This window comes from Gorilla gorilla, chromosome 3 (genome assembly GCF_029281585.2).
Source record: "Gorilla gorilla gorilla isolate KB3781 chromosome 3, NHGRI_mGorGor1-v2.1_pri, whole genome shotgun sequence".
Taxonomy (NCBI): Eukaryota; Metazoa; Chordata; class Mammalia; order Primates; family Hominidae; genus Gorilla; species Gorilla gorilla.
Window position 1 is genome coordinate 149,264,775 of NC_073227.2, and position 23,762 is coordinate 149,288,536.

Consider the following 23,762-nt stretch of genomic DNA (forward strand, 5'->3'; position numbering starts at 1 on the left):
AAAGCAGTGTTAAGAGGGAAATTTATAGCACTAAATGCCCACATCAGAAAGTGGGAAAGATCTAAAATCAACAGCCTAACATTACAATTAAAATAACTAGAGAAGCAAGAGCAAACAAATGGAAAAGCTAGCAGAAGACAAGGAATAACTAAGATCAGAGCAGAACTGAAGGAGACAGAGACATGAAAAACTGCTCAAAAAATGAATGAATCCAGGAGCTGGTTTTTTGAAAATATTAACAATATAGACGGACCTCTAGCTAGACTAATAAAGAAGAAAAGAGAGAAGAATCAAATAGACACAATAAAAAATGATAATGGGGATATCACCATTGATCCCACAGAAATAAAAACTACCATTAGAAAATACTCTAAATATCTCTATGCAAATAAAATAGAAAATCTAGAAGTGGATAAATTCCTGAACACATACACCCTCCCAAGACTAAACCAGGAAGAAGTCGAATCCTTGAATAGACCAAAAACAAGTTCTAAAATTGAGGCAGTACTTAATAGCCTACCAACCAAAACAAGCCCAGGACCAGACAGATTCACAGCCGAATTCTACATCAATATTCTGTTGATGTGGGGTGTAGAGGAGTTGGTACCATTCCTTCTGAAACTATTCCAAACAATAGAGAAAGAGGGACTCCTCCCTAACTCATTTTATGAGGCCAGCATCATCCTGATACCAAAACCAGACAGACAACAAAATTTCAGGCCAATATCCCTGATGAACATTGATGCAAAAATCCTCAATAAAATACTAGCAAACCGAATCCAGCAGCACATCAAAAAGCTTATCCACCAAGATCAAGTCGCCTTCATCCCTAGGATACAAGGCTGGTTCAACGTATGCAAATCAATAAATGAAATTCATCACATAAACAGAACCAATGACAAAAACCACATGATTATCTCAATAGATGCAGAAAAGGCCTTTGATAAAATTCAACATCCTTCATGCTAAAAACTCTCAATAAACTAGGTATTAATGGAGCATTTCTCAAAATAGTAAGAGGTATTTATGACAAACCCATAGCCAATATCATACTGAATGGGCAAAAGCTGAAAGCGTTCCCTTAGAAAACTGGCACATTACAAGGATGCCCTCTCTCACCACTCCTATTAAACATAGTATTGGAAGCTCTGGCCAGGGCAATCAGGCAAGAGAAAGAAAGAAAGGATATTCAAATAGGAAGAGAGGAAGTCAAATTGTGTCTGTTTGACTACAACATGATTGTATATTTAGAAAACCCCATCGTCTCAGCCCAAAAACTCCTTAAGCTGATAAGCAACTTCAGCAAAGTCTCAGGATACAAAATCAATGTGAAAAATCAAAGGATTCCTATGCAACAACAATAGACAAGCAGAGAGCCAAATCATGAGTGAACTCCCATTCACAATTGCTACAAAGAGAATAAAATACCTAGGAATCCAACTTACAAGGGATATGAAGGACCTCTTCAAGGAGAACTACAAACCACTGCTCAAGAGAGGACAGAAACAAATGGAAAAACATTCCATGCTCATGGATTGAAGAATTAATATTGTGAAAATGGTCATATTGCCCAAAGTAATTTATAGATTCAATGCTATTCCCATCAAGCTACCATTGACTTTCTTCACAGAATTAGAAAAAACACTTTAAATTTCATATGGAATAAAAAAAGAGCCCATATAGCCAAGACAATCCTAAGCAAAAAGAACAAAGCTGGAGACAATCCTAAGCAAAAAGAACAAAGCTAATCAAAAAGATCATGCCACCTGACTTCAAACTATACTACAAGGCTACAGTAACCAAAACAGCATGTTACTGGTATCAAATCAGATATATATAGACCAATGGAACAGAACAGAAACCTCAGAAATAACACCACACATCTACAACCATCTGATCTTCAATAAACCTGGGAAAAACAAGCAATGGGGAAAGGATTCCCTATTTAATTAATGGTGCCAGGAAAACTGGCTAGCCCTATGCAGTAAACTGAAACTGGACCCCTTCCTTACACCTTATACAAAAATTAACTCAAAATAAATTAAAGACTTAGATGTAAAACCCAAAACCATAAAAACCCTAGAAGAAAACCCAGGCAATACCATTCAGGACAAAGGGATGGGCAAAGACTTCATGACCAAAACACCAAAAGCAATTGCAACAAAAGCCAAAATTGACAAATGGGATCAAATTAAATGAAAGAGCTTCTGCACAGCAAAATAAACTATCATCAGAGTGAACAAGCAACCTACAGAATGGGAAAAAATTTTTGCAAGCTATTCATCTGACAAAGGTCTAATATCCACGATCTGCAAGGAACTTAAACAAATTTACAAGAAAAAAAAAACCCCATCAAAAAGTGGGTGAAGGATATGAACAGACACTTCTCAAAAGAAGATATTTATACAGCCAACAAACATGAAAAAAAGCTCATCATCAGTGGTCATTAGAGAAATGCAAATAAGAACCACAATGAGATACCATCTCACACCAGTTAGAATGGCAATCGTTAAAAAGCCAGGAAACAACAGATGCTGGCGAGGCTGTAGAGAAATAGGAACACTTTTATACTGTTGGTGGGACTGTAAAGTAGTTCAACCATTGTGGAAGTCAGTGTGGTGATTCCTCAGGGATCTAGAACTAGAAATACCATTTGACCCAGCCATCCCACTACTGGGTATATACCCAAAGGACTATAAATCATGCTGCTATAAAGACACATGCACATGTATGTTTATTGCGGCACTATTCACAATAGCAAAGACTTGGAACCAACCCAAATGTCCAACAATGATAGACTGGATTAAGAAAATGTGGCACATATACACCATGGAATACTATGCAGCCATAAAAAATGATGAGTTCATGTCCTTGGTAGGGACATGGATGAAATTGGAAATCATCATTCTCAGTAAACTATCGCAAGAACAAAAAACCAAACACCGCATATTCTCACTCATAGGTGGGAATTGAACAATGAGATCACATGGACACAGGAAGGGGAATATCACACTCTGGGGACTGTGGTGGGGTGGGGGGAGGGGGGAGGGATAGCATTGGGAGATATACCTAATGCTAGATGACGAGTTAGTGGGTGCAGCGCACCAGCATGGCACATGTATACATATGTAACTAACCTGCACAATGTGCACATGTACCCTAAAACTTAAAGTATAATAAAAAATAAATAAAAAAAATAAATAAAAAATAAAAAAAGTCAACAATATTAGTATTCAGGAAAATGCAAATTAAAACAACAATAAAAAAGTATTTAACAGTCAAAATGATGAAAATTAAGCTTAATAAGAGCTACAGGTATTAAAAGATATAGATCAATATAAACTCATAAATATCACTGGTAAGAATGTAAATTGGTATACCTATCTTGGAAATTAAGTTGATATTATATTGCAAAATTGATATTCATATAACCTATAATCCAGCAACTTCCTTCCTTGAAACTCTTGCACTTGTGTATGTTATTGAATAAAAAAGTAAGTCCTAGAACACTAGATGATACCGTTTTTATACAGTCTTTAAAAATATAAAACTAAAAAGTATATCGCTTGGAGATACACATACCTATAAAAAAACTGTAAAAGCAAGGGAATGATAAACACAAAATTCAAGATAGTGTTCATCTCTGGCAGAGAGAAAGAGAAGGATGGGAAATGGAAGAAAAACATGGATAGATGCACCAGCACTGGCAACATTTTAACATTCAAGCTGAGTGGTAGGCTGAAAAGTTTTCATTTTATGAATATGTTTTCTAACATGCATATATATTATATACTACATTATTGATTGCTAATATTGGTAAGGTGATTATTTTGTACGCTACTCCAAGTACTTACTTTATCCCTTACAGTCAGCCCTATGAAATAGGTTCTATTATTATCTCTGATTTATAGAAGAGGACACTAAAGCAGAAAGGGAAGTAACCTGTCCAGGATCACACAGCTAACAAGTAATCGAGCCAGGAGTCAAATAGAAAATCAGCCCCGGGGTCCACATTCTTAACTATTAATACTATAGCTATCAAATATCAAATAACAAAAATAAAAGTTACCTAAGACAATAATAAAAGATAAAACCAATAGTTAATTGATTTACCTTTCATTTTCCTTGATGACATTTTCAAGTTGTAATTTCATCTCACCCACCTGTTTCTGAAAGAATAAAATATGGTGTGGCAATACATTTTGCAGACAATCAGATATCCATTAAGTAGACCACTCATGTAAGCAATCAGATTCTGACACTAGTTTACAAATAAGAAAGACCTATTCTTTATTTATAACAAAGGGATAATTAATATGGATAATTTACTAATAAACAGAACACAATAAAGCATTCATTTTAAATAGAATATAAATAAAATAGAAATATTTTATGTAACATGGTGAGAAATGTTTATAAATGTAACTCCTATGACTTGTAGTTGTGAAAAACAGATGAAAGATATTCTGGAGTATGTCACTATAACAAATACCAGATGGTTCCTGTATCTTGAATGTATATCTTAGTTAATTCACATCAGTTTAGGTGAAGCCCATATAAGCATGTATATTTTTCTAGTATTTCAAAAGGTAAAATGCTAACAGTAAAGAAGAAAATGGAGGTCTTTTTTAGCAGTCATTCATTCAGTTTCTGATTCACCACCTTCATTAACTATCTAAACTCTCCGTACCATACAAGGCGCTAAGGTAAACAGACATGCTCATTGAAAAATAGTAGGAAAGATGGTTAAAAAAAATCCTAACTAAAATACAAGGCAGAATAAAATGCACACCAGAAAGGGAATTAAATGAAGGTCTGATTAATGTTCTCTGAAGGAGTAAAAAGATGTTAGGATTTCAAAAGAAAAGAAAGCATTTAAAGTTGGCGAAAATATGAGTAAAAGCAAAATAGCAAAAAATAAGTAGTCAACTCTCAGTAAGTGTGAATGAGCAAATGGAGAGTGTGTGCGCGCACACACACACAAAACCCTGAATTTACATGTAAAAGCATGCAAAATCTCACTTAAAACTGTAACTAATTCATGATTGTGTATTAGTCTTGATTGTGCTTCGTAGGCTAAAGGAGAGAAGCTTATCCTGGAGTACACTTTCGCAAAGGCCAGGTGGAACAGGCAGTTCTGCCAGCCTTTTCCTCTCTCTTTCAACCAGAGAAGATCAAGGAAGCTTGGTCTAGGAGATCAGAATAGCAAATTCTAACTATAAATTTGGTTTGAAAGGTGAACTTTTCCAAGGTCCTCGTTATGCCTGAAACACAATTAAACCAACATGGATTAATTCACTACCAGATAATTGAGCACTGACCATATATGGACTGATACAGTGAGAGATAAAATTGGAAAGACAGGTACAGGGTTTTAAGAATGCCATGGCAAGAGGTTTGGATTTATTGTAGCCATTATCTTAATTTTATAGTTTTTAAATAATTTTTTTCCCCTAAGATGGGGTCTCACTCTGTCTCCTAAGGTGGAGTGTGAGAGCACGATCACAGCCCACTGCAGCCAATAAACTGATCTTTAAAAGTTGCAAAACCATGAGTGCATCTTAAAGAACATTTATTACTCTTAAATAATTATGTAAGCTATATTCACTAGCTAAGACTAAAGATGGATTGTAACACTCTCACTATAAATTCCTTACTGTAAAATATTTCAAAATATTTACATTTGGAAGGAAGTGAAATCCATACAGTATTTCTCACATCATCAAATTCTTCCCTACTATTTATATTTTCTGGCAGAAAATCGTCCATATAGAGAATTGCAGTGCTACTTTTCCTGCTTTGGAGATATAGTATTTTTTGACTAGGTCAATAAGTCATAAGAACTAATCCTTCTAATCAATCACATCTATCTGAGCAACCATTCTTAGCTGTCAACATTTTTTTTTTCTCTAAAAGAAGGAGCAATTATTTTTATCATCAAAGACTCAGGCTTTCTAGCATAGTTTATTTCTCTCTTGTGATTAATTAAGTGATCAACCTTTGGCGGTAAAGAATGCAAAATGGAAAAACAAAGTTAAACATCTTAGTAAAATGGCTGATTAAAGAAATAAATGAATCAGATTGTAAAAAATTTAAATGAATTTAATTTCAAGATAATTAGCTATCCTATGTTATAACAACCAAAGTACATAATATGTTATACGAATTTAGAGAGAGTAAATTCAGCAGCAACTTTACATTCACTAGTCCTGAAAACAAAAGCAAAATATCATTTGTGCAAAAGAGAGCTTTCTGTTGCTCTTTAATTGTCAGCTAGGAAGATTAAAAGACATTACTGTGCTTGTCCTAAATTTAAATAACTACAGGCTAAAAAATACACAGTAAAGACCAGGAAGACCTTATGATAAAACAGACACTATAATTTTAATGAAATGCTTTTATTTGACATTTGGGTCTAAAGGACAACTTTGTTTATGTATTTGAGAAATAACCTTGGAAATGAAAGCCTACATAATTTCAAATGCAGTGAAAGAACCTAATTTTATTTTTAGAAATTGGAAGCATTATGTGTTCTTTTAGTAAAGCTACATATCAATGCATTAATTGATAAATAAGGGCTTGTTAAGCTAGCTCTAATCATCTTATTCCCATAAGCCCTGGCATTTAATCATTCATTAAATATTTAAGGGCCTACTATGTGCTACACTTGAAAGTACACAGTAGGATCCCTTCATGTCCGTGCATAAAAAGAAAAGGAAGTAAGGGAGAAAGTGCTTAGTGTCTGCCACACACACAGGCTGATTCTGAGGAAATCAGTCTCAGGGGTTGCTTTAATATATTTTATTTATTTATTTTTTTGAGACAGAGTCTCACTCTGTTGCCCAGGCCGGAGTGCAGTGGCACGATCTCGGCTCACTGCAGCCTCTGCCTCCCAAGTTCAAGTGATTTCTCCTGCCTCAGCCTCCCAAGTAGCTGGGATTACAGGTGTGTGCCACCACACCTGGCTAATTTTTGTATTTTTAGTAGAGATGGGATTTCATTATGTTGGCCAGGCTGGTCTTGAACTCCTGACCTCAAGTGATCTGCACGCCTTGTCCTCCCAAAGTGCTGGGATTACAGACGTGAGCTACCACACCTGGCCAGGCTGCTTTAATAAAAAGTCATTATACTCTCTTCCATTTGCATTAATGAAAGCCAACCCTGCCACCCTTGCTACAACTGTATTTATCCAGGAATTGGTATCTAAACCAAATCCAATCATGAGTATATTCAAGCTCTAATAGAGAGAGGTCATTGCCTCCTGATAGGTTTAGCTTGAGACATATAAGTTCTATTTAAGAAATACTTCTATTATATGGTTATCCCAGTATTAGGTCAAAATTCTAGGAGAAAATGTTAAAAGACATTTTCAGATCAAAGAAACACATTATAAATATTAGGCATACTCTAAACACGTAGCTCACTGAAACTCAAATCGTACCCTAAACAATTTTGTGCTATTATTCTAGTTCTCCATAAGCCCTGGGACCCAAAATGATAATCCATTCTGCAAGTAATGGGAGATGCAGATAGAATGAGGTAAGGAGGAAGGTCTGAAAGGATGCGAGACAGTTTTAGGTTAAAAAAAGAGAGAGAGATGTAAGCAAACAATAATGAGATTAAGAGATTCTTCTAAGCACCTAAGAAATATCTCATGCAAGATAGCAAGAGCAAGGAAACACTGAATTAAAAGACAAAACTGAAGAGAATATTTTTTTTCTTTGAGACAAGGTCCAGTTCTGTTGCCTAGGCTGGAGTGCAGTGGCTTGACCACAGCTCACTAAAGCCTCGACCTCCCAGGCTGCTCAAGCAATTCTCTCACTTCAGCCTTCTGAGTAGCTAGGACCACAGGTGCACACCACCACACCCAGCTAACTTCATTCCAGCACTTTGGGAGGCCGAGGCAGGCGGATCACGAAGTCAGGAGATCGAGACCATCCTGGCCAACATGGTGAAACTCCATCTCTACTAAAAACACAAAAATCATCTGGGCATGGTGGCACACGCCTGTAATCCCAGCTACTCGGGAGGCTGAGGCAGGAGAATCACTTGAACCAGGGAGTCAGAGGTTGCAGAGAGCCGAGATCGCGCCACTGCATTCCAGCCTGGCGACAGAGTGAGATTCCATCTCAAAAAAAAGAAAAGAAAAAAAAAAGAGATGGGGTCTCACTACGTTACCCAGGCTGGTCTAAGCTCCTAGGCACAAATGATCTTCCTGTCTCAGCCTCCCAAAGTGCTGGGATTATAGGCATAAGCCACCGCGCCCAGCTAGAAGAGAATCTTTAAACATATGCACATATATACATTCACACACATTTACATAGGGCCACCAATTGGTTAGTTACAGCAAATATTCTCTTTCTCATCAATGTCTTTTTAAAAAGAGGGAGTCTATTTTACTTTTTTTCATAATAAAATATTACAAAAGCCTCATAACTATGATTTCATACCTGATAATATTTCAGCTGCCCATTTAGTTCTCCTAGGTGTTTATCATACTCAGTAATAAGAGGAGCTAAAAAGCTAAAAAAAGACAATAAAAATATAGCATATTCTGTTCCATCTAGTTTAATAAATACATAACAAGTGAAATAAATTACACATAAAAATTTTATGTTTAGTTTACTCATGCAATAAAAACTTTTCCCTTTTTTCCAAAACCAGGAATTTTAAATATTTGCACAATTAATATTTTGGACTGAAAAATTCTTTGTTGTGGGATGGCTAGACTGTGCAATGAAGGATGTTTAACAGCATCCTTGGCCTCTACCCATTAGATGGCAGCAGCAGCCTCACTTTCCATAGTAGTGACAAACAAAAATGTTTCTAGACATTGCCAAATATCTCCTGGGGAAACAGGAGTAAAGTCGCTCCTGTCTGAGAACTAATTTTGTAGACTCTGTAATACTTGCTTTTTCTTGTCAATTCAAGAACAAAGCATTTAAGTTTAATAACAGCAGACCATAAAACAAACATTCCTGATACTGAATTATGCTAATAATAATTAAATATAACGAAGAAAATGATATTATTCTGGTAATACTTTACCTTTGGTCAAATACTAGGTTTTCAAATGTGTCGTCTCCTTCTCCTTGGCAGACAGCTTTCTATAAAAGAATGTACATCTTAAAATGTGTTCTCACATCATTCTAGCCAAAATTGATAGTGATATAATATTAAATGCAATTAAATTTTCATAATCTTAGAAACTGTATGTAATTCAAAATGAGAGAAAAAAATAATAATCTCAATTTATACTGAAATGCATTTGGTAAATTTAATACCCATGCACAATAAAAACCATTGGCAAATTAGAAATTTGAGGATTTTTTCTTAATTTGATAAAAATATCTGCCAGAAATCTACATCAATTATAATTTAAAGGTTGAAAAGCAAGATGGAAGGCTATTATTATTTACAATTCGGCCATTTACCTAAAAACTCAGTATAATCTACCAATTATTAGAACTAGTAAGATAATACACTAAAAGTCACCAGACAGAAGATGAACACTTAAAAAAAAAATCAGTAGCTTTTTCAAATACCAGCAATAATTAGAAAATGTAACCGAAAAAAATCCTATTCACTACTATCACAAACAATATCTGGCAATAAAGCAAACAAAAAATGGTACAGGAGCTTATTGAGAAAATTAGCTTTACTAAAGGATATAAAAGGAAATCTAAACAAACATGGTACTATAACATTAATGTATGTGTGGAATGGTCAATATTTTGAGAATGTCAGCTCTCTAAAATTCACTACAACTTCATTGTACTCAAAAATGAAGTTCCAACAGAATAATTTATAAAACTTGATCTTAAGTAAATCCTAAAGTTCCATGAATGAGTAAGTATGAAAAATTAGCCAAGATAATCTCACCAAAAAAAAAAAAAAAAAAGGAAAAGAAAAAAGAAAGAGGGAAGAACTTGGTTACTACGTAGCAAAACACCACAATGCTACAGCAATTTAAACAGTATGCTATAGGTACAGTAACAAACACAACAGTATAACAAACCCAGAAATAGATTCAAGCACTTATAGGTATGTGGTATATAAAAGAAGAGGAATTATAATTGAATGGACACAATACTGCTATCCAACAAATAGTACTGGATAACAAAACAAAATTAGCTGCTAGCACACACTAAATGGAAAAATATAGATAAAAATCCAAATGTTGTTAAAATTTTAACAATTATTGCAAGAAAATGCATTATTGACCTTGAGTTAGACAATGCTTTCTTAACGTCACAAATGCAGAAATTTTTGTCTGTTTTGTTTGCAAATATCCCAAGCAGCGCCTGCCATACTTTTTTGCTCAAATTACATTTGTTAACTGGAAGACACCAGGAGCAAAACCTATAAATGGAAAGACTGACACATTTTACAACATCCAAATTTAAAACTTCTATACAGCTAAAGACACCAAAAGCAAAGTTAAAAGACCTACAGCACTCGTAACATGACCAGAAATTTTGTATCTATGGCATATGGAGAAACATTTAAACACAAGATGTACGAGGTTTTTCAGTGGTGCCTTTACTATAAAACTTATCTAACAAAATGTCTTTTAACAGAATAAATAAAAAATGATACAATAGAATCCCATAAGTAGTTCAAGAAATTAATTAAATTCACATGTATCAAAATATATATATCATAAAAAACAAAGAAGTTATTTCTAGGGGTGGAAAGAAGAAAATAGGACAGAGAAGAAAGGTGCTCAAAGGGATCACTAAAAGCATCTGTAATGTTCTGGCTTTTTGAAGGGAGAAAGTATTTATGATCACATACATATTAAAGAGTAATTTAAAAATATAACTCAAAGAAGCCTCTGAATTCTAAACTTTCACTTAATAATTTTTAACTTCTTACTCTGTAAATACTTATTTACCTACTATGTGTAAGGGCCCATGGGAGGTACAGTAAATAATACAAAGATGAACAAACAATTCATAGTCCTTATCCATTGGTTGGATTGTAGAGTTATAGGAAGAGACAGGCAAATAAGCAAGGAACAATAATAATAATAAAGACATACCATGAAAGAGGCATAGAATGGTAAGAATGAGTAGATGAAAGGAAGATAATCAATACTGTTTTTATTCAAGTACTACATACATACAGAAGACAGTACAAATTATAAGTATACAGGTAAATAATTCTCACAAGGTGAATATACTCATGTAACCAGAACTCAAATCAAGCAACAGAATACAAGTACTCTTCACTTTGCATATTGGTATACGTGTCTTCATTTTGCACAGTTCTGTGGAAACATCAAATCCAAGTAAGGACAAAGTTCTGATACACACAAGTTTCAGTTAACATGGTACTGCAAAAAGTGAGAACTATGTATATGACCAACAACCCCCAAACCCCTAAGTCACTACCCCCAGGCTCCATGTGGGACCCAAATCCTGACTTCTAACAGCAGGAAATCATTTTCCCTATTTTAAAAACATTATAAAAATATAACCACACAGTATATTTTCTGTTATGTCTGGCTTCTTTTGCTTATCACTGGGTTTGTGAGATTCATTCTTACTGCTGTGAGTAATTTTGGTTAGTTCATTCTTACTGACATATACTATTTCACTTTACAAGTATGCCACAATATATTTATGCTTTCTATTATTAAATGAAATATTTGGGTTGTTCATTATTTGACTATTATAAATAGCACTGCTACAAACATTCTTGAAAAAGTCTTATTGGTATAGGCATTTCTGATGGGTATACCTACAGGTAGAGTTGATGACTCATAAGGTCTGTATCAGTCAGATCTAGAAGAAAATGTTAAACAATTTTCTGAAGTAATCTCACCCATTTACTCTCCCACAGGCAGTATATGAGAGCTATTCCACATCTTTGTCAACACTTGGAATTATGCTTTTCACTCTAGCCAGTGGATATAGTAGTATTTCATTGTGGTTTGAATTTCCATTTACCTGATAAATAATGAAGTTGAACAGTCTTTTCTACAGTTACAAAGCATTTTAAATACCCTCTTTTGTGAAGTGACCTGTTTCTCTAACGGGTAATTGTTTTAGTTATTAATTTGAAGACATTCTTCATATATTCTAGATTTTTGCAAGATTACAAATATATTCTCCATTCCATAGCTTGTCTTTTTACTTTCTTAATGATGTCTTAAAAACATAAGTTCTTTCACTTTGAAGTAGCCCAGTTTATCAGTTATTTCGTTTATGATTAGTGCTTATGTGCTGTTTAAGCCATCCTGCCTACTATAAGCTCATAACTTCTTCCCTCAAGTTTTATTCTAAAAGCTTTACCTTAACATTTAGATATGCAATCAATGCAGAAATTACATATCAGAGTAGTTTGGGTAGAGATCAAAATTCATTTTTCTTTATTCTATATGAAAGTCTGGTATGTGTAGAGCTATTTCCAAACTTTATTCTGTTTAACTGGCTTGTTTCCTTGGCCAATACCATACTAACCAAATTACTATAGCTTTACAGTAAATATTAAGACCTGGTAGTATCTGTTTCCAAGTGTAGTTGTTCTGCAAGATTGTCTTAGCTCTTCTTGTCCCTTTTCATATAAATTTTGAAAACAAAATAGTTCTAGTTTTAATTTTTTGAGGACTTCCATACTGCTCTCCACAGTGGCTAAACTAATGTACATTTCTACCAACAGTGTAGGAAGGTTCCCCTTTCTCCACATCCTCACCAGCATCCATTATTGCCTGTCTTTAGGATAAAAGTCATTAAAACAGGGGTGATATGGGATCTCACTGTGGTTTTGATTTGCATTTCTCTAATGATTACTTATGTTTAGTATTTTTTCATATACTTCTTGGCCAGTTGTATGTCGTCTTTTAGAGATGTCTATTCAGCTCATTTGCTCCTTTTTAAATTAGATTCTTCTTTTAACTGTTGAATTGTTTGAGTTCCTTATATATTCTGGACATTTATCTCTTGTCAGACGAATAGTTTTCAAATACTTTCTCCCATTTTGCCAGATTCCTCTTCATTCTGTTGATTGTTTCCTTTACAATACAGAAGCTTTTAAGATTGATATAATCCCATTTGTCTATATTTGCCTTTCTTGCTTATGCCTTTGAGGTCTTCTCCATAAAACCTTTACCCAGAAAAATGTACTGAAACATTTATGTTTTTGTCCACCAGTTTCATAGTGTTGGGTGTTACATTTTTTAGTCCATTTTGTGTTGATTTTTGTAAAAGAGCCCGCATCACCAAGTCAATCCTAAGCCAAAAGAACAAAGCTGGAGGCATCACGCTACCTGACTTCAAACTATACTACAAGGCTACAGAAACCAAAACAGCATGGTACTGGTACCAAAACAGAGATATAGATCAACGGAACAGAACAGAGCCCTCAGAAATAACGCCGCATATCTACAACTATCTGATCTTTGACAAACCTGAGAAAAACAAGAAATGGGGAAAGGACTCCCTATTTAATAAATGGTGCTGGGAAAACTGGCTAGCCATATGTAGAAAGCTGAAACTGGATCCCTTCCTTACACCTTATCCAAAAATTAATTCAAGATGGATTAAAGACTTAAATGTTAGACCGAAAACCATAAAAACCCTAGAAGAAAACCTAGGCATTACCATTCAAGACATAGGCATGGGCAAGGACTTCATGTCTAAAACACCAAAAGCAATGGCAACAAAAGACAAAATTGACAAATGGGATCTAATTAAACTAAAGAGCTTCTGCACAGCAAAAGAAACTACCATCAGAGTGAACAGGCAACCTACAAAATGGGAGAAAATTTTCGCAACCTACTCATCTGACAAAGGCCTAATATCCAGAATCTACAATGAACTCAAACAAATTTACAAGAAAAAAACAAATAACCCCATCAAAAAGTGGGCAAAGGACATGAACAGACACTTCTCAAAAGAAGACATTTATGCAGCCAAAAGACACATGAAAAAATGCTCATCATCACTGGCCATCAGAGAAATGCAAATCAAAACCACAATGAGATACCATCTCACACCAGTTAGAATGGCAATCATTAAAAAGTCAGGAAACAACAGGTGCTGGAGAGGATGTGGAGAAATAGGAACACTTTTACACTGTTGGTGGGACTGTAAACTAGTTCAACCATTGTGGAAGTCAGTGTGGCGATTCCTCTGGGATCTAGAACTAGAAATACCATTTGACCCAGCCATCGCATTACTGGGTATATACCCAAAGGACTATAAATCATGCTGCTATAAAGACACATGCACATGTATGTTTATTGCGGCACTATTCACAATAGCAAAGACTTGGAACCAACCCAAATGCCCAACAATGATAGACTGGATTAAGAAAATGTGGCACATATACACCATGGAATACTATGCAGCCATAAAAAATGATGAGTTCATGTCCTTCGTAGGGACATGGATGAAATTGGAAATCATCATTCTCAGCAAACTATCTCAAGGACAAAAAACCAAACACTGCATGTTCTCACTCATAGATGGGAATTGAACAATGAGAACACATGGACACAGGAAGGGGAACATCACACTCTGGGGACTGTTGTGGGGTAGGGGGAGGGGGGAGGGATAGCATTAGGAGATATACCTAACGCTAAATGATGAGTTAATGGGTGCAGCACACCAGCATGGCACATGTATACATATGTAACTAACCTGCACATTGTGCACAGGTACCCTAAAACTTGAAGTATAATAATAATAAAAAAAAAGAAAAAAAAAGAGACGGGGTGATTTATTTTTGGCATATGGATATATAGTTTTTCCAGCACTATTTCTTTTTTTTTTTGTTTGCAGATGGCAGTTTTTTAATTTTTATTTTTATTTTACTTTAAGTTCTGGGATACATGTGCAGAACGTTCAGGTTTGTTACATAGGTATACATGCGCCATGGTGGTTTGCTGCACCTATCAACCCATCATCTAGGTTTTAACCCTGCATGCATTAGGTATTTGTCCTAATGCTCTCCTTCCCCTTACATGCCACCCACAGACAGGCCCTGGTGTGTGATGTTCCCCTCCTTGTGTCCCTGTGTTGTTATTGTTCAACTCCCACTTATGAGTGAAAACATGCAGCATTTGCTTTTCTGTTCCTGTGTTAGTTTGCTGAGGAGAATGCTTTCCAACTTCATCCGTGTCCCTGCAAAACACATGAACTCATTCTTTTTAATGGCTGCATAGTATTCCATGGTGTATATGTGCCCCATTTTCTTTATCCAGTCTATCATTGATGGGCATTTGGGTTGGTTCCAAGTCTTTGCTATTGTAAATAGTGCTTCAATAAACATACGTGTGCATGTGTCTTTATAGTAGAATAACTTATAATACTTCAGGTATATACACAGTAATTGGATTGCTGGGTCAAATGGAATTTCTGGTTCTAGATCCTTGAGGAATTGCCACACTGTCTTCCACAATGGTTGAACTAATCTACACTCCCACCAGCAGTGTAAAAGCATTCCTATTTATACACAAACTTGCCAGCATCTATTGTTTCTTGACTTTTTAATGATCGCCATTCTAACTGGTGTCACATGGTATCTCATTTGGTTCTGATTTGCATTTCTCTAATGATCAGTGACGAGGAGCTTTTTCTTCATGTTTGTTGGCAGCAGAAATGTCTTTTTTGAGAAGTGTCTGTTGTTACCCTTCACCCATTTTTTGATGGGGTCATTTTTTTCTTGTAAATTTGTTTAAGTTCCTTGTAGACTGTGGATATTAGACCTCTGTCAGATGGGTAGCTTGCAAAAATATTCTCCCATTCTGTAGGTTGCCTGTTCACTCTGATGATAGTTGCTTTTGCTATGCAGAAGCTCTTTAGTTTAATTGGATCCCATTTGTCAATTTTGGCTTTTGTTGTAATTGCTTTTGGTGTTTTAGTCATGAAGTCTTTGCCCATGCCTATGTCCTGAATGGTGCTGTCTAGGTTTTCTACTGGGCGTTTTATGGTTTTGGCTTTTAAGTCTTTAAACCATAGTGAGATAATTTTTGTATAAGGTGTAGGGAGGGGGTCCAGTTTCTGTTTTCTGCTTGTGGCTAGCCAGTATTCCCAGCACCATTAATTAAATAGGGAATCTTTTCCCCATTACTTGTTTTTGTCAGGTTTATTGAAGATCAGATGGTTGTAGATGTGTGGTGTTATTTCTGAGGCCTCTGTTCTGTTCCATTGAAGATCAGATGGTTGTAGATGTGTGGTGTTATTTCTGAGGCCTCTGTTCTGTTCTATTGGTCTATACATCTGTTTTGGTACCAGTACCATCCTGTTTTGGTTAGTGTAGCAATGTAGTATAGTTTGAAGTCAGGTAGCATGATGCCTCCAGCTTTGTTCTTTTTGCTTAGGATTGTCTTGGCTATACAGGCTCTTTTTTGGTTCCACATGAAATTTAAAGTAGTTTTTTTCTAGTTCTGTTTAGACAGTCAATGGTAGCTTGAGGGGAATAGCACTGAATCTATAAATTACTTTGCACAGTATGACCATTTTCACAATATTGATTCTTCCTATCCATGAGCATGGAATGTTTTTCCATTTGTTTGTGTCCTCTCTTATTTCCTTGAGCAGTGGTTTGTAGTTCTCCTTGAAGAGGTTCTTCACATCCCTTGTAAGTTGTATTCCTAGGTATTTTATTCTCTTTATAACAATTGTGAATGGGAGTTCACTTATGATTTGGCTCTCTATTGGTCTGCTATTGGTGTAGAGGAATGCTTGGATTTTTGCACATTGATTTTGTATCCTGAGACTTTGCTGAAGTTGCTTATCAGCTTAAAGAGATTTTGGGCTGAGACGATGGGGTTTTCTAAATATATAATCATGTCATCTCCAAACAGAGACAATATGACTTCCTCTTTTCCTAATTGAACATCCTTTCTTTCTTTCTCTTGCCTGATTGCCCTGGCCAGAACTTCCAATACTATGTTGAATAGGAGTGGTGAGAGAGGGCATCCTTGTCACGTGCCGGTTTTCAAAGGGAATGCTTCCAGTTGTTGCCCATTTGGTATGACACTGGCTGTGGGTTTGTCATAAATAGCTCCTATTATTTTGAGATATGTTCCATCAATACCTAGCTTATTGAGAGTTTTTAGCATGGAGGGCTGTTGAATTTTGTCGAAGGCCTTTTTTTGCATCTATTGAGATAATCATGTGGTTTTTGTCACTGCTTCTGTTTATGTGATGGATTATGTTTATTGATTTGCATATGTTAAACCCACCTTGCGTCCAAGGGATGAAGCTGACTTGATGGTAGATAAACTTTTTGATGTGCAGCTGAATTCTGTTTGCCAATATTTTATTGAGGAATTTCACATTGATGTTCATCAGGGATAATGGACTGAAATTTTCTTTTTTTGTTGTATCTCTGCCAGGTTTTGGTATCAGAATGATGTTGGCCTCATAAAATGAGTTAGGGAGGATACCCTCTTTTTCTATTGTTTGAAATAGTTTCAGAAGGAATTGTACCAGCTCCTCTTTGTACCTCTGGTAAAATTCGGCTGTGAATCCATCTGGTCCTGGACTTTTTTTGGTTGGTAGGCTATTAATTACTGCCTCAATGTCAGAACTTGTTTTTGGTCTATTCAGGGATTTGACTTCTTCCTGGATTATTCTTGGGAGGGTGCATGTGTTCAGGAATTCATTCATTTCTTCTAGATTTTCTAGTTTTTTTTTGTATAGAGGTGTTTATAGTATTCTCTCATGGTAGTTTTTTGTTTCTGTGGGATTGGTGGTGATATCCCCTTTATCATTTTTTATTGTATCTATTTGATTCTTCTCTCTTTTCTTCTTTATTAGTTTGGCTAGCAGTCTATCTATATCATTGATCTTTTAGAAAAATTAGCTCCTAGATTTATTAATTTTTTGAAGGGTTTTTTGTGTCTCTATCTCCTTCAGCTCTGCTCTGATCTTAGTTATTTCTTGTCTTCTGCTAGCTTTTGCATTTATTTGCTCTTGCTTCTCTAGTTCTCTTAATTGCTATGTTAGGGTGTCAATTTTACATTTTTCTTGCTTACTCTTGTGGGCATTTGGTGCTATAAATTTCTCTCTACACACTGTTTAAATATGTCCAAGAGACTCTGATACGTTGTATCTTTGTTCTCACTGGTTTCAAAGAACATCTTTATTTCTGCCTTCATTTCGTTATCTACCCAGTAGTCATTCAAGAGCAGGTTGTTCAGTTTCCATATAGCTGTGTGGTTTTGAGTGAGTTTCTTGATCCTGAGTTCTAATTTGATTGCACTGTGTTCTGAGAGACTGTTATGATTTCCATTCTTTTGCATTTGCTGAGGAGTGTTTTACTTCCAATTTTGTGGTCAATTTTAGAATGAGTGTGATGTGGTGCTGAGAATAACATATATTCTGTTGATTTTGGGTGGAGAGTTCTGTAGATGTCTATTAGGTCTCCATGGTCCAGAGCTGAGTTCAAGTCCAGGATATTCTTGTTAATTTTCTGTCTTATTGATCTGTCTAATATTGACAGTGGGGTGTTAAAGTCTCCCACTATTGTTGTGTGGGAGTGTAAGTCTCTTTGTAAGTCTCTAAGAACCTGCTTTATAAATCTGGGTCCTCCTGTATTGGGTGTATATATATTTAGGATAGTCAGCACTTCTTAATGCATTGATCCCTTTAACATTATGTAATGCCCTTCTTTATCTCTTTTGACCTTTGTTGGTTTAAAGTCTGTTTTATCAGAGACTAGGATTGCAATCCCTGCTTTTTTTTTTTTTTTTTGCTTTCCATTTGCTTGGTAAATATTCCCCCATCCCTTTATTTTGAGCCTGTGTGTCTTTGCATGTGAGTGGGTCTCCTGAAGACAGCAGACTGATGGTTCTTGACTCCTTATCCAATTTCCCAGTCTGTGTCTTTTAATTGGGGCATTTAGCCCATTTACGTTTAAGGTTAATATTGTCATGTGTGAATTTGATCCTGTCCATCATGATGCTAGCTGGTTATTCTGCCCATTAGTTGATGCAGTTTCTTCATAGTGTCAATGGTCTTTACAATTTGGTATGTTTTTGCAGTGCCTGTCACCAGTTTTTCCTTTCCATATTTAGTGCTTCCTTCAGGAGTTCTTCTAAGGCAGGCCTGGTGGTGACAAAACCCCTCAGCATTTCCTTGTCTGTAACGGGTTTTATTTCTCCTTCGCTTATGAAGCTTAGTTTGGCTGGATATAAAATTCTGGGTTGAAAATTCTTTAAGAATGTTGGATATTGGCTCCCACTCTCTTCTGGCTTCTAGCGTTTCTGCCAAGAGATTCGCTGTTAGTCTAATGGGCTTCCCTTTGTGGGTAACCCGACCTTTCTCTCTGGCTGCCCTTAACATATTTTCCTTCATTTCAACCTTGATGAATCTGATGATTATGTGTCTTGGGGTTGCTTTTCTCGAGGAGTATCTTTGTGGTGTTCTCTGTATTTCCTGAATTTGAATGTTGGCCTGTCTTGCTAGGTTGGAGAAGTTCTCCTGGATAATATCCTGAAGAGTGTTTTCCAAGTTGGTTCCATTTTCTCCGTCACTTTCAGGTACACCAATCAAATGCAGATTTGGCCTTTTCACATAGTCCCATATTTCTTGGAGGCTTTGGTCCTTGCTTTTCATTCTGTTTTCTCTAATCTTGTCTTTATGCCTTATTTCAGTAAGTTGATTTTCAATCTCTGATATCCTTTCTTCCGCTTGATCGATTCAGCTATTGATAGTTACGTATGCTTTACAAAGTTCTTGTGTTGTGTTTTTCAGCTGTCAGGTCGTTTACCTTCTTCTCTAAACTGGTTATTATAGTTAGCAGCTCCTGTAACCTTTTCATGAAGGTTCTGAGCTTCCTTGCAGTGGGTTAGAACATGCTCCTTTAGCTCAGAGGAGTTTGTTATTACCCACCCTCTGAAGCCTACTTCTGTCAATTTGTCAAATTCATACTCTGTCCAGTTCTCTGCCCTTGCAGAAAGGAGAGGAGTTGTGATCATGTGGTGAAGAGGCATTCTGGGTTTTGGATTTTTCAACATTTTTGCACTGGTGTTTCCTCATCATCATGGATTTATCTACGTGGTGGATTTGATGTTTGAGGCTGATGACCTTTGGGTGGGGTTTTTGTGTTGGGGTCCTCTTTGTTGATGTTGATGTTACTGGTTTCCGTTTTTTAGTTTTTCTTCTAACAGTCAGGCCCCTCTTCTACAGGTCTGCTGCAGTTTGCTGGAGGTCTACTCCAGACTTTGTTTTCCTGGGTATCGTATCATTAGCAGAGGCTGCAGAACAGCAAAGATGGCTGCCTGCTCCTTCCTCTGGAAGCTTCATCCCAGAGGGGCACTGGCCTAATGCCAGCTGGAGCTCTCCTGTATGAGGAGTCAGTCAACCCTTGTTGGGAGATCTTTCCCAGTCAGGAGGCATGGGGGTTAGGGACTCACTAGAGGAGGCACTCTGTCCCTTAGCAGAGCTCTAGTGCTGTGCTGGGAGGATCCTGCTTGTCAGGATCCGCTGCACTCTTCAGAGCCATCAGGCAGGATCGTTTAATTCCGCTGAAGCTACAACCACATTCGCCCCTTCTCTCAGGTGCTCTGTCCCAGAGGGATGGGAGTTTTATCTATAAGCCCCTAACTGGGGCTGCTGCCTTTCTTTCAGAGATACCCTATGAACATGAATCTAGAGAGGCATTCCGGCCACAGCCTCTTTGCTGCATTGTGTTGAGTTCTGCCCAGTCTGACCTTCCCAGCCTCCTTAGCAGTGACAGGAAAACTGCCTACTCAAGTCTCAGTAATGGTGGATGCCCCTCCCCCAACCAAGCTCATTCATCCCAGGTGGACTTCAGACTTCTGTGTTGGCAGCAAGAATTTCAAGCCAGTGGTTCTTAGCTTGCTGGTCTCCATGGGAGTGGGACTCACTGAGCGAGACCACTTGGCTCTCTGGCTTCAGCTCCCTTTCCAGGGGAGTGAGTAATTCTGTCTCGCTGGGGTTCTAGGCGCCACTGGCATAAACAAACAAACAAACAAACAAACAAACAAACAAAACTCCTGCAGCTAGCTTGGTGTCTGCCCAAACATCCACTCAGTGCTGTCCTTGAAATTCAAAGTCCTGGTGGTGTAGGCAACAAGGGAATCTCCTGATCTGCAGATTGCAGAAACCCTGGGAAAAGCATAGTATCTGGGCCGAATAGCAGAGTCCCTCACGGCTTCCCTTGGCTGTGGGAGGGAGGACCCCGGCTGCTTGCACTTCACGGGTGAGGTGATGCTCCATCCTGCTTCTGCTCACTCTCCATGGTCTGCAACCACTGCCTAACCAGTCCCGATGAGATGAACAGGTTACCTCAGTTGGAAATGCAGAAATCACCCACCTTCTGCATTGGTCTCGCTGGGAGCTGCAGACTGGAGCTGTTCCTATTTGGCCATCTTGCCAATGTCTATCTGCCAGTACTATTTCTTAAAGAGACTGTCCAATCCCCAGTGAATGTCGTTGGCACCTTTTTTGAAATTCAGTTGGCTGTAAATTTTGATTCTTTATTGCATTCCATTGGTCTATGTGTCTATTTTTATGGCAGTACCATGCTGTTTTGGTTACTATAGCTTTTTGGTATATTTTGAAGTCAGGTGGAGTGATGCCTCCAGCTTTGTTCTTCAAATCCATGAACATGGTATGTATTTCTATTTGTTTGGATCATTTTCAACTTCTTTCAACATTTATATATTTACTTATAGAAATCTTTCACCACCTTGGTAAATTTATTCTTAGATATTTTCCTAATTTTCAGTAGCTATTGTAAATGAGATTGCTTTCTTGATTTTTTCTCCCACTAGTTTATTTTAGTGTATAGAAACAATACTAACTTTTGCATGTTGATTTTGTATTCTGCAACTTTACTTAATTTGTTGATCAGTTCTAAGAGTGTTTTGGTGGAGGTTTTACACGTTCCTATATATAAGATGATGTCATCTGCAAACAGGGACAACTTCCTCCTTTCCAATTTGGATGCGCTTTAACTTCTTCTCTTGCTTAAGTGCTCTAGCTAGGACTCCCACACTAAGTTGAATAAAAATGGTGAATGTGGGCATCCTGGTGTTGTTCCAAATCTTAGGAAGAAAAAACTTTCAACTTTTATGCTGTCAGAATAATGCTGGCTGTGGGTTTGTCATATATGGTCTTAATTGGGCTGAGATACATTACTTTTACACCTAATGTGTTGAAAGTTTTTTTAAATCAAGAAGATATGTTGAATTTTGTCGCTTGCTTTTTTTGGATCTATTGAGATTATCTATGGTTTTTGTCCTTCATTCTTAGATGTGATGTATCAAGTTTACCGACTTGTGTATGTTGAACTATCCTCACATCTCTTGATCCCACTTGATAATGGTAAATAATCCTTTTAATATGCTGCTGGATTCTTTTTCCAATTATTTTGTTGAAGAATTTTCAATCTATATTCATCAGAGATATTAACCTATAATTTCCTTTTATTGTGCCTTTGTTAGGTTTTGGTATCAGGTAATGCTGGCCTTGTGGGATGCATTTGGAAGAATCACCTAACCTTTGGTTTTCTGGAATAATTTTAGAAGAATTAGTATTATTCTTTTTTTTTTTTTTTGATGACTCTCAGCCTCCCAAGTAGCTAGGACTACAGGCGTGCGCCATCATGCCCAGCTAATAAGAATTAATATTATTCTTTAAATTTTTTGGTAGAATTCAGCAGTGAAGCCATCAGGTCCTGAGCTAGTTTTTTGTTTTTTTTTTTTTTAAGACTTTTTGTTACAGACTCATTCTCATTCCTCATAATTGGTCTGTTCAGGTTTTCTATTTCTTCTACATTTAATCTTGGAGGGTTCTGGGAATGTATCCATTATTGCTAGGTTTTCTAATTTATTGACATATAATTGTTCACAATAGTCCTATTGATCCTTTGTATTTGTATTTCTTTTTTTTTTCTTTTTTTTTGAGAGGGAGTCTCGCTCTGTTGCCCAGGCTGGAGTGCAGTGGCATGATCTCGACTCACTGCAACCTCTACCTCCCAGGTTCAAGCGATTCTTGTGCCTCAGTCATCCAAGTAACTGAAATTACAGGCACCCACCACCACGCCTGGCTAATTTTTGTATTTTTAGTAAAGACAGGGTTTCACCATGTTGGCCAGGCTGCTCTTGAACTGGCATCAGGTGATCCGCCCACTTTGGCCTCCCAAAGTACTGGGATTACAGGCATGAGCCATCATGCCTGGCTCAATCCCTTGTGTTTCTGTGGTATCATAACGTCTCGTTTTTTCACTTCTGACTTTATTTGGATCTTTTCACTTTTTCCTTGGTTATTTTGCCATGGTTTGTTGCTTATCTTCTCAAATAATGAATTTTCCATTTTGTTGATCTTTTGTATTGGTTTTTTAGTGCCAATTTTGTCCATTTCTACTCTGACATTTATTATTTCTTTCCCTATACTATTTTTTGTGTTTGATTTGTTCTTGCCTTTCTAGTTCCTTCAGATGTTTCATTAGGTTAATTGAAGTCTTTCTATTTTTTTTTACGTAGGCATTTATTGCTATAAATTTACCTCTTTTGCTGTATCCCATTGTTTTTGGTATACTGTGTTTCCATTTTCACTTGTTTCAAGAAATTTTCAAATTTCCTTCTTAATTTCTTCATTGACCTATTGGTCATTCAAGAGCACGTTGTTTAATTTCCATGTATATGTACAGTTTCTAATGTTCCTCTTGTTACTGAATTATAATTTTATTCCACTGTGGTCATAAACAATAGTTGAAATATTTTAATTGTTTTAATTTTGTTGAGACTTGTTTTGTGGCCTAATATGATATATCCT

At 36.5% G+C, this 23,762-nt stretch overlaps 1 protein-coding gene across 7 annotated transcripts in view; it reads right to left on the reverse strand.

The window, feature by feature from the left end:
* SCLT1 (sodium channel and clathrin linker 1) overlaps window positions 1–23,762 on the reverse strand; it is a 214,735-nt gene that overhangs the window by 156,007 nt on the left and 34,966 nt on the right. For all 7 annotated transcript variants that reach the window (XM_063705543.1, XM_063705544.1, XM_019025990.4 and 4 more), the window contains exons 3-5: window positions 9,049–9,107; window positions 8,451–8,523; window positions 4,114–4,169 (exon numbers count right to left, since the gene is read on the reverse strand). In XM_063705543.1, coding sequence (XP_063561613.1) covers window positions 4,114–4,169; window positions 8,451–8,523; window positions 9,049–9,107 — 188 coding nt within the window. The remainder of the gene's footprint in view (window positions 1–4,113; window positions 4,170–8,450; window positions 8,524–9,048; window positions 9,108–23,762) is intronic.